General features: G+C 33.8%; 1 protein-coding gene across 1 annotated transcript; it reads left to right on the plus strand.

Annotated features, from left to right (window-relative positions):
• Nucleotides 1-2,830: 2,830 nt before the first annotated feature.
• Nucleotides 2,831-9,244, plus strand: LOC123274057. The gene is made up of 4 exons (XM_044741556.1): nucleotides 2,831-3,071; nucleotides 3,280-3,465; nucleotides 3,968-4,176; nucleotides 8,222-9,244. The coding sequence occupies exons 1-4, from the start codon at nucleotides 2,831-2,833 to the stop codon at nucleotides 9,242-9,244; spliced, it is 1,659 nt and encodes a 552-aa protein (XP_044597491.1).
• Nucleotides 9,245-11,632: the final 2,388 nt, after the last annotated feature.

Raw genomic sequence — 11,632 nt, forward strand, 5'->3', positions numbered from 1 at the left:
AATAGTTCAATACTTTAAATACTTTTGTTTAATCAGAGCTTATTTTCGTTACTATGAAATATTAGTTACATTTATAAACTACGAGACTCATGGCGACAATAAAGTTATTGATAGAATAATTGAATTGGAAGGTAGATTTCGATATAATTAATAGTTATACCAAACAATAAATTCTTAAATGATCAGTGAAAAATCACACTTAATTTTTAATCAAACCTTCGTTAGTTCTATTACACGGACTAATACAGTTCATCTACCAAAAACTGGCAGAAATTGAAATTCTTATAATCTTAATAAAATCATCATTCGGTAAATGTTTGATAGATCAAATTAAAGACGCAATTTTACCAACCATAAGATAAGTTTTAAAGAAAAAAATGGTGTGTGTACTTATGTACACGAGTCAGAAGTTATACTTCTTTGGCATAAGAAAAAAAATTTTGAAGAAAAAAAATGCAAAGATGATGGAAGAAAAATGTTAAAAACAATCAAATAGGTTTTATTATAGTAAAAATTTAGCTATACCGTATAAATATAAAATCATTAATTATCATATGAATTTAATTCAATATTATTTAAGATTTTTCTGAATCAACTAATTTTCGAGTTGCAAAGTATCAATAATTTACAATTGATAACTAAAAAATATTTTAATTATTTATTTAAAATATATGTTTCTTATAAAATAGTTCATTATTTATTATTTAACCTAGTGATAATATCTCTTTAATTAATATTTTTTCAAAAATAATATTAATTACATGAATTAAAAGACACAAATTAAAAAGGTCTGTAATATAAATTTAAAAAAATATGGATAGAATTACTAAATTCGATAAACAAAATGATTAAGCCTGTATTAAAAAATTATGAACTTAATAAAAAGATACCTAAATATTATAGGTAAGATAAGAGCCCCAGTAGCTGCTCATGTACCAGTACATGCTCACTCCATGTATTTGTTTATCTACACGGGAAAAAATTTCTGGGAAAATTTACGATACAACTATTGTAAAGCAGGACTATACTTTTATTACTATTAATTGTCAAATAGTTTAGAAGAAAAAATACTATTTATTCATGAAAAAATACGATATTACTATTGTAAAAAGTAAGAGATGAAAATTTCCAGTGCTGCCTCTGTATTTTTCCAATAGAACTATAGTAAATTTTACAATAGTTGAATTGGAATGTTTTTCAATTAGTGTGAGTGATGGCCGTGCACAGCGCTAGACTCCGAGATTATGTAAATGTTAAAGGGTATGGGCCTTAGTTTACCTCGGATAGCGTAGAGGGAGAGTCTCTGGCTGCCAACACAGAGTTCTGGGTTCGATTCCCAGATAGGACGAAAATGCCGGTTTCTTTTTTCGATTACTGTACAGGTACCAATTAGTCCAACCTTCTATCTCTCTCCCTCCCTAATATTTCTTTTAAAAAAACCAACTGTGAATTTTTACAATAGTTGAATTGTAAAGTTCACAAACACATATTGTATAATTTGCTTTATAGTATTCGACTTTTTAAGACTCTTGCTAGTCTTATTTGTTGGATTAAATTTACAATAGTAGATCGTAAAAATTACTAAATGAGAAGTATATTCCACCGTTACTATTTTAATTAGTAAAAATTACAATAGTAAAATAATAAAAACTCCTTCAATTTTCTTTCCGTGTATATTCACACATATAGATATACAAATAGATGGAGTGAACATGTACTGGTACATGAGCAGCTACTAGGGCTTTTACCTTACTACAATATATATTAGGGTGGGCCAAAAAAAACTTTTAATTTTTTTTTTTAGCTACTATGAAAATATCGTCCAAAATGACGAAAAATCATTCCCTGAAAAATTAAAAGTGCTTTATTTGCACTTGACTATTAGGTAATGTAAAATATTAAGAATCATGTTTCAATAGTTTTCAATTGTAATAAAACTCTTTATTTTATAATTTGCCATTTTTTTATTCTCAAAATGAAACTTAACTTTTTTTGTTACAGTTGGGAAATTTTTGCCTGTGATTTTTAACTACTTGCAATAAATTTTGCAACTGTTCTTCATGTTTGGTCAGACATTTGATATACTCTTCTATTAATGCAACTTCTATTTCTGCTATTGATTTGCCAACTGATTTCATGAACAAAAATGTTGAATTTTGGACACAGGATAAGAGCTATCAAGAGAATCTGTCATTGAAACGTCTCAGCGTTGTCAGTGGTGTAGCAGAAAGGGTAGTTGCATTAATAGACGAGTATAATAAATGTTTGACCAAAAATAAAGAACATTTGCAAAATTTATTGCAAGTAGTTAAAAATCACAGGCAAAAATTTCCCAATTGTAAAAAAAAAAATTTAATTTCATTTTGAGAATAAAAAAATGGCAAATTATAAAATAAACAGTTCTATTACAATTAAAAAATTATTGAAACATGATTTTTAATATTTCACATTACCTAATAGTCAAGTGCAAACAAAGCACTTATTAATTTTTCAGGGAATGATTAATTTTTTCAAGTCATTACTCAGCTAAAGTACAGTTCCGAGTTATTTTTTTTTAATTAGGTATAAAAATATCGATTATACTTCCAGTCTCGCCCTCATGGTTACATGTATACAAACTGTAGTATCATCTCTTCTAGCTACTTGTAACCACGTATTTTAGAGTTTAAGATTTGAATTGCCGGGCTGCCGGCTCCTGTAGAGGTGGCGGCGCCCTGCGGTCACTTTCGTCATAACATTTTTTCGTGCGAAAAAGTAAACACGTCAGAGTTTTAACTTCTATTATTTTTCTGTATTTTTAATTAGTTGCAAGTTTTTTAAGCTTTTCAGGATGGGTGGACATAAAAGAAAGTCGTCCGATCGCGATCGTGATCGAGATTATGAACATCTGAAAAAACGAATGCGAGAGATGGAAAAGAAATTAGACAGGCAAACGCGTGCACAACGCTCAAGCCCTGACAAGGAGAATAAAGATGGCGAGCAGTCCTCGGCGGGGAATAAAAATTCTACTGATCGAGAAAAAACAAACAATGTCACTGAGGTTCTCCCTTTAAATCTCACAAAAAATAAAGGCAAGTACCAAAACTGTTTAAAAAAAAAAAAAAAAAAAAAAAAATGTACCGTCAAGGTTATGCGAGACATAACATAAGTACGGAAACTTACACGGCTGAGCTTATACGAGAGATAAGACAAGGTCGAAGACATTACGGTTGAACTCACACGTGAGGTGAGACATAACCGAAGACGAAATATAAACGATTTTTTCCTCCTTATTTACAGAACCTGGAAACAACGCTGTGCAGCCTCAAACGGAGAAGCAGATTCCGGTTATAGATATTGGCACGGAAAAGGAGGTAACCCAGGAACAAAAAGACACGCAGCCAGTGAATGCTAGCGAAAAATCTAGTGATTTAGATCCAGAGATCTTAAAAATCATTGGTGAAACACCTTCAACAGAACCGGAGGGTTTAAAGTTATCCAACCACATCTCCGATCGCTGGAAAATCTGGTTAAAACTGGACAGACAAAAGAAGCAAAAGAACTTTTACTCAAAAAATACCCTAGAAAGGGTGAATGTTCCCTGGAGGCTCCAAAATTGAATCCCGAAATAGCGGCGTCCCTCAATGAAGGTTCTTTAAAGAGAGATAAATATTTCTCAAATACCCAGAACCTTGCTGGGTCAGCATTATCAGCACTAAGTTTAGTCATCGATCCTTTTCTCACGAAGAAAAGAGAAGAAATTGATGTAAAAAAGATGCTGGAAAACTTATGGGAATCATAACGAATCTTAACTGAACTGTTTCGGGGCCAGACGGTGGCTAGAAAAGCCTGTATTCTTCCTAGTCTGAATAAACAAACTGCTTCACTCCTAGACAAAACTGAAACAGGAGAATTTTTATTTGGCGAAAAATTAGGGGAAAAGATTAAAGAATCTAAAGTGATTGATAAAATAAGCACTGACATCAAGTCCCAATTACCTTCAAAGAAACCAGGGACGAGTCATTTAAATGCCAAGAGCCCGTCTGTGCCAAAACACTCAGCTCAGACGGGCACAAGAATGAAATTCGTCAAGCCACAGTACAACTCGAAGTTCCAGAGCCAGACGAAGAGCCATCAAGGTCAACACCGGAATCAGAGCAACAAGAGTCGGAGTCGATACTAACTAATGAATCCCAGGTAAAAACTGCAGGCAGGCTCAAATTATTTTTTAGTAAGTGGGCTACAATAACATCAGATCCTTTCATATTGCAATGTATTAAGGGGTATAAAATACCCTTTACATCGAAGCCATACCAATCAAGGCCACCTCCCGAGCGCAATTGGACGAGTTCTGAGATTTCTGCGATAGAAGTAGAAATTCAGAGACTGTTAGAATTAGGAGCAGTCCAAGAAGTCAAGCCGGTTGATGATCAATTCATGTCTTCCTTTTTTCTGGTCCCTAAGTCTGATGGATCTAATAGGTTGTGACATGAGAAAATTTTCTAAAATTTGAAATTCCGAGTTTTTAAAATTATTAGGTTGGCTAAGCTGAGGAAAAGCAGAGATTCGACGCGCCTGTGTCGCCCCAAGCGGCCTCCCGATCAGAATGACAAGCTCGAGGTAAAAATAATTCATGAAAACGCGCCGAATTTGAAAAGAGTACAGGAATGCGTGGGAACTATTGTAGAATGCATGAGTGAGTGAGACTAGGCTATAGCGATCAGACGAGCCGCGAATTTCTACGGGCAATCGACGACCAACGCGACATCTGGCCACGAGGATGGAACGACGAGAACATTTGAACGGACCAATGACGATGGAGAGCAATAAAACACAAGTAGTTGAGGCTCCACCTGAACTCGTGAAAAAGAACTAAAAAGTGAATCGACCAATCATCGATCGCCCAGGGGAAGGAACGCAACCACGATTGACTACGACCGGCTGGAAAATGCCGTGAGCTGCGTGCCGCGCAGATTTTTGAGTGTGCAGAAGTGAGAACACATGTTGTCGAGGAAGCAGCCATTGTAGGCCCCTTCTGATCTGGACGCCGTGACTGTGACATCGAGCAGTTATTATTTTGATTGTTATTTCTTTCTGTTGCCGTTTGATTTTGGATTTTTTTTTATTTTGTCGTGAGTTGAATACGAATAAGTTCGCTGAGCTTTTGTTGTTTTTTTTTTGGACACTACGATCCCAAATACGCCATCGCCGAGACATCAACGCTTTTTTCCGTCAGTTTTGCTTTGCCGCCAACTTCGATCACCTAGCCAACATCGCCTGGAACGTTTACGGAAGCTACGGGGTGAGTCTGATCGCTAAATTTTAGCCCCAGGGTGTCATCACCGCGAATTTCGTCGTAATTGTCACGGTCTAATCCGTGGACAATAATTTCCTTTCGGAAATTTTTGATATAATTCAAGTTGCACGGAATTAAATAAATTCCATTCGAGATTTTGAGCTTTGACGACACTCTGAGGTACGGTACCGCTGAGTCGTGTGTATTTGTGTGTGTGACATTTTTGCCGAGATTAATTTTTTTTTTGGCCTGTTACTTACCTCGAGCTTCAATTACCCGACAAATCGGATTACTAAAAATTATTTGAAGGACAAGTGAAATAAGTCGAATACTTTGCGTAGATTAATTTTTTTTTGTATTTAATTTTCGATAGTGAATTTTTTTTTGTTTTGATTTGTTACTAGATCTTACGATTGGAAACCTGATTAAAAATTTTGCGATCGGAATTAACGTTTTTTTTCTTTAAAATTCGTAAATAGATTGCGCGAATTGAATTAATTATTTGGTTTGACAATTCGAATAAATTTTGCGAATTGACTTAATTATTTGTTTTGAAATTTTGAATAAATTTTGCGAATTGAATTAATTATTTGTTTTGAAATTTTGAATAAATGGTGCAAATTGAATTAATTATTTGTTTTGACAATTTGAATAAATTTTGCGAATTGAATTAATTATTTGTTTTGACAATTTGAATAAATTTTGCGAGATGAAGTAATTATTTGTTTTGAAATTTTGAATAAATTTTGCGAATTGAATTAATTATTTGTTTTGAAATTTTGAATAAATTTTGCGAATTGAATTAATTATTTGTTTTGACAATTCGAATAAATTTTGCGAACTGAATTAATTATTTGTGTTGAAATTTTGAATAAATTTTGCGAGTTGAATTATTTATTCGTTTCGGAAATTGTTGAAGCATTTTGGCGAACCGACATTTTATTTATTTTGTTTGAAAGAAAGGGCTTTGTAATTTTTATTTTTGGTTACTCGAATTTCTTTCTAGAATTTGGTTTATTTTGAAATGTCGAATCATTGCGTTAGCACTAGTCTTGCGTTAGAATTATTTTTGCGTTAAATAATTTTTGTTATTAATGCGACATTGCCGACAGTATATATTTGTTGTTGAATAAACCGTTGTTGGATTAGAATTGCACGCCTCAATTATTTTTTTTAATTGTTGTTGCTCTGATTAACCGATCCTATCGTCCCATTTCGATTTCTTTGTTCGTCGATTGCCGTGATTCGATTTTTGAATCTCTTCAACACCGACCCGCCGCCCACGAAGATCCACCGCGAGATCGACCCGTGGAACATTGAGTTCCTGGCGCCCAACCAAATCTACGAACCAGGTAAGCCAATTTGTTTGGGTGACCTGATCCGGCCCTGTCGACGCCAGTGCCGGAAAAGGCATCACAAGGTTTATCATAAACCTTAAGGATCTTAATGAATTTATATGTCTGTCTCATTTTAAAATGGAAGACATGAGAACGGTTTGTCGACTTATTTTTCCAGGAATATTCATGGGTACTATAGATCTCCAAGATGCTTATTTTTTAATTGCAATAAATAAATCGGATAGAAAGTATCTTAGATTCACCTTCCAGGGGAAAATATATGAGTTTACTTGCGTACCATTCGGCCTTTGCTCTGCTCCATTTGTATTTACAAAGATACTAAAACCAGTCGTCAATTCTCTGCGTGAGAATGGGTTCTTATCAAATGTATACCTGAATGATTTCCTTTGCATGGGACTGGATATCGAGTCTTGTTCTAAAAACTTAATAACAACAAAAGAATTTTTAGTTTCCTTGGGGTTTATTATAAATGAGGAAAAAAGTAACTTAAAACCTAGCAGACGATGCAAATATTTGGGGTTAGTTATCGATTCAGAAAAGTTTTGCTTAAAACTTACCGATAAAAAGCGGGAAATAATTCTGGGCCATATAAACACACTATTGGAAAAACAAGAATGTAAAATAAGATTTTTTGGCACAAGTAATTGGAACGTTAACAGCTGCTTGTCCAGCCGTAGAGTACGGTACGTTACACTGTAAGTTGCTTGAAAAAGCTAAAACAGAGGCTCTTATAGCCAACAATGATAATCATGAAAAAACTATGATATTGCCAAAATATATTCACGATGATCTGAGATGGTGGAAAGAAAAAATACCAATATCTTTTCGAAAAATTAGAACAGCTGATTATCAGAAAGAAATTTTTTCAGACGCTTCACTAACGAGGGTGGGGCGCATTTTGTGATGGTCAACAGGCGCGAGGTTGGTGGAAGCCGGAAGAAAAGAACTTACATATTAATGATTTAGAACTTCGTGCAGCATTTCTAGCATTAAAATGTTTCGCAGATGATCTTCGCGATTGTGAAATCCTAATCAGGGTCGATAACTCTACAGCTAAAGCATACATAAATAAAATGGGTGGGTCCCAATACTTACATTTACACTTACTTGCTAAAGAAATTTGGGATTGGTGCGAGAAACGGAACATTTGGCTCTACGCATCATATATCCCATCAAGAGAAAATAAAGAAGCAGATAGCCTCTCTCGCGTCAAAAACATAGATACGGAATGGAGTTTGGCAGATTACGCGTTTAAACGTATTACGAAACGATTCGGAGTACCATCAATTGACTTATTTGCTTCACGAAATAACTCCAAATGTAAAAAATATTGTGCTTGGGAACGTGATCCAGAGGCTATGGCCATAGATGCTTTTACAATTAGTTGGAAAGAGCATAAGTTTTATGCCTTTCCACCATTTGCTTTAATAGCTAGGGTCTTGCAAAAAATTATCAATGATAGGGCTTGTGGTGTTATCGTAATACCCCTTTGGTCAACCCAGCCGTGGTTTCCACTGCTAAAAAATCTTATGATTACTGAAATGATTATTTTCAAACCTAATGACAGTCTTTTAATTTCTCCTATTAGCAACCAGCAGCACCATCCGATGGCAGCGACACTTACCCTGGCGGCCGTCAAGTTATCAGGGAAGCGTTCACGAGAAAAAATTTACCAGAAGCATCAATAGAAATTTTATCTGCATCTCTGGCAGAATCGACAATAAAGCAATATAACAGTGCTTTAAAAGACTGGTGGACATTCTCGAAGAAAAAAGGACATGATCCGTTCTGCATTGAAGCAAATTCGGTGCTAGAATTTTTATCAGAAAAATTTCGAGACGGCGCAGCATATGGGACCCTTAACACAGCAAGATCAGCTATTTCTCTAATATCAACGCAAGACATTACTAATAACCCGATTATCTCTCGATTCTTTAAAGGAATCTTTAAACTGAGACCCATAAAACCTAAATATGACTCGACTTGGGACACAGAACCGGTGATAACCAAGGCAGCTGATTTATATCCGTTGGAAAAGCTGACTTTACAACAATTAACAAATAAGTTAATAATCTTATTAGCGTTGGGAACTGCTCACAGAGTACAAACTCTGTCGCTCATCTCAATAGATAATATTGCTCAGTATAAAAGCAGCATACAGATTAAGATTCCGGACATTATTAAAACCTCAAGACCTGGAGCCTCACAACCTTTGCTAATCCTTCCTGTTTTCACTGACAAACCGGAACTCTGCGTAGCAAATACTCTTCTCAGTTATATAAAGAGGACAAAGTCACTACGGCGTAGTGAAAAGCGATTATTTATATCAATTCGCAACCCGCATACAGCCGTCTCGTCCCAAACGCTCAGCCGATGGATAAAAATCTTCCTCGTAGACTGTGGAGTGGACGAAAAATTCACGGCCCATAGTACACGACATGCATCGACATCTAAGGCGGCGGAAGCAGGAGTAAGCCTAGATCTTATACGAAAAACAGCCGGATGGTCGGAAAAATCTCTAGTATTCGCCAAGTTCTATAATAGACCAATTAGCAGTCAAAATAATAATAATTTTGCCCAAGTTGTATTGTTAAAATCTTCCAAAAAGTAATGCTATTAATATTAGTTGTAAAAAACTAAACCAGTAAAAAAAAAAAAAAAAAAAAAAAAAAGGAATTTTCTCAGTCTCTAAACATCTACAGTTTGTATACATGTAACCATGAGGGCGAGACTGGAAGTATAATTATACGATCAAACGAACTTACCTGTACGTGAAGTTCGATCGTTATTATACGACAGTCTCGCCCGAAATGGTTACACTCCCACCCATTCAATAACAATCCCCAGGATATTTCCAAAATATCCTCTCCCTTTTATCATCAAAAATTCTCTTTTTTTCTGCTTTCAACGATATGACGAAAGTGACCGCAGGGCGCCGCCACCTCTACAGGAGCCGGCAGCCCGGCAATTCAAATCTTAAACTCTAAAATACGTGGTTACAAGTAGCTAGAAGAGGTGATACTACAGTTTGTATACATGTAACCATTTCGGGCGAGACTGTCGTATAATAACGATCGAACTTCACGTACAGGTAAGTTCGTTTGATCGTATAATTTTTCTTACGATTATCGATATTTTGTAAAAATTTGATTGTTTCATCAAAAAATACTCGATAAGAGTTACGAAAACTGAGATATTTTATGTTTTTGAGTCATTATTTTGTAATAGAGTATAAGAAATTGTAAAGGATACTTTGCGACTACCCTATATATGAGCTAACTTAATCATGACTTTTACTGCAGTAAAAGAAATCTATTTTTTTAATTATATTTGATGGCTAACTTCATCATATTGGTTTTTTAGGACATCATGCGCACGCAGCTCAAAAATTTCACTCTCATCCAAACGCGCCAAAAGAAGTATCACTTCAATAATAAGCTATCGTATTTTAATTAAATGTTCTTTAAAAATAACAAGACAGAAAATGCAATCTTCACTTTCTTCAGAAAAATTCAAATAGCTATTATTTCTAAACTTATTGACCTACTTAGCTCATCTTTGAACTTATTTGAGATAATCGTCTGAGAAACATTTGTACTAAATTTCATTAAGATCCGTTAATGACTAGAAGCACAATTGTGGCAACATCCCCTGGGCTGATCCTTTTCATTTACCAATTATTAAGTTAGGATTAAAAACGCAATTTTAATAACCTAAATTGATTAATTTTCTGAAAATTTTTAGTTGAATGTCAACAATCCAAAAAAAGTTTCACTTGCATCGTGGTTTCATAAAACCACACAATAATTTTTTTTATTTTGTCCAAATTATTTAAGGTAGTACTACCGTTACCACAAGAGTTAAATCCCAAAACCTAACCTTATATGATTAATGTAGTAGATTTCCCTATACTAAATTACATTGGAGAATGTGAGAGAGAGATAAAATTTGAATGTTTTTTATTAATAAATATTCTTACACTCTTGGAAACCATACTGATTGTTATTAAATATGTTCTAGATCTTATTTTCTCTCGTTATCTTAATTTTTATATGAATCTGAACGTCCAGTTTTGTGAAATAAAATTAATTCTGTGATTCTCCATAAGGATCAATGGTAAAAGCTAAAATATGTAAATATTAATATCTTTTTTTCAGGACTTGCCAGGCTTCCAAAAATTTTACTGCTTAATTATGATATTATAAAGTACCAATATACCAAATTTCATTAAATTCTGAACGTCAATTCTAAAACCGGTAGTACTACCTTAATTGTATTTGGGTTATTGAGTAATTTTTGTACTGTCTAAATTATTTTTATTTAATCCAATTTAATTTATTTAATTCAGTTATAAGCTGAGAATTTTGCTTAATTTAATTTTCAGTGTAAACTGAGAGATTTTAGTTTGATCTTAAAATTTTTTACTCTGAGTTTTAGTGCGTGACAAGATAGCCGACTCTCTCGAGGTCGTGAATTTTTGTGACAAATTTTTCAAATTAATTATTTTACAATTTTAAGCTCAATAATTCAATTAAACTATTTGAAAAATATTTCTTGATCTTAATTTCACTTTTTATTTTAAACAATTAACTAAAAATTTACGCTGAATTGCTTATCGAATTATTTACTGATTTTAAATTAATTTTTATCTAAAATAATTTAATTATACAATTCACAAAATTTATTTTATGCCGGCTTAAGCCAAATTATTTATAACTCAATTACTAAGAATCAAATTTTACTCATGGCATTATGATCTTGAATTGATAAACCAAAATTAGTCCTAGTATTATTAATTTAGATTGACCTACATGTTTTAAATAATAACCCGAAATTATTCCTAGTATTATTAATTATCAATTCTGTTTACCCGGGAAAAAATGATTAGATCTTATCAGATATGAACAGGCATGAGTCTTCAGGTCTGATCAGATATGAAAAATGACCGGGTCTGACCAGACTTGGCCAGGCATGTTCATGTCTGATCAAATCTGTTCAT

This window comes from Cotesia glomerata, unplaced genomic scaffold (assembly GCF_020080835.1).
Source record: "Cotesia glomerata isolate CgM1 unplaced genomic scaffold, MPM_Cglom_v2.3 scaffold_20, whole genome shotgun sequence".
NCBI lineage: Eukaryota > Metazoa > Arthropoda > Insecta > Hymenoptera > Braconidae > Cotesia > Cotesia glomerata.

Coding starts and splice junctions, on each gene's coding strand:
- LOC123274057 (XM_044741556.1), top strand. CDS start 2,831: ATGGGTGGACATAAAAGAAAGTCGTCCGATCGCGATCGTGATCGAGAT. Junction 3,072..3,279: donor AAATCTCACAAAAAATAAAG/GCAAGTACCAAA, acceptor CCTTATTTACAG/AACCTGGAAACAACGCTGTG. Junction 3,466..3,967: donor ACCTTCAACAGAACCGGAGG/GTTTAAAGTTAT, acceptor ACTGACATCAAG/TCCCAATTACCTTCAAAGAA.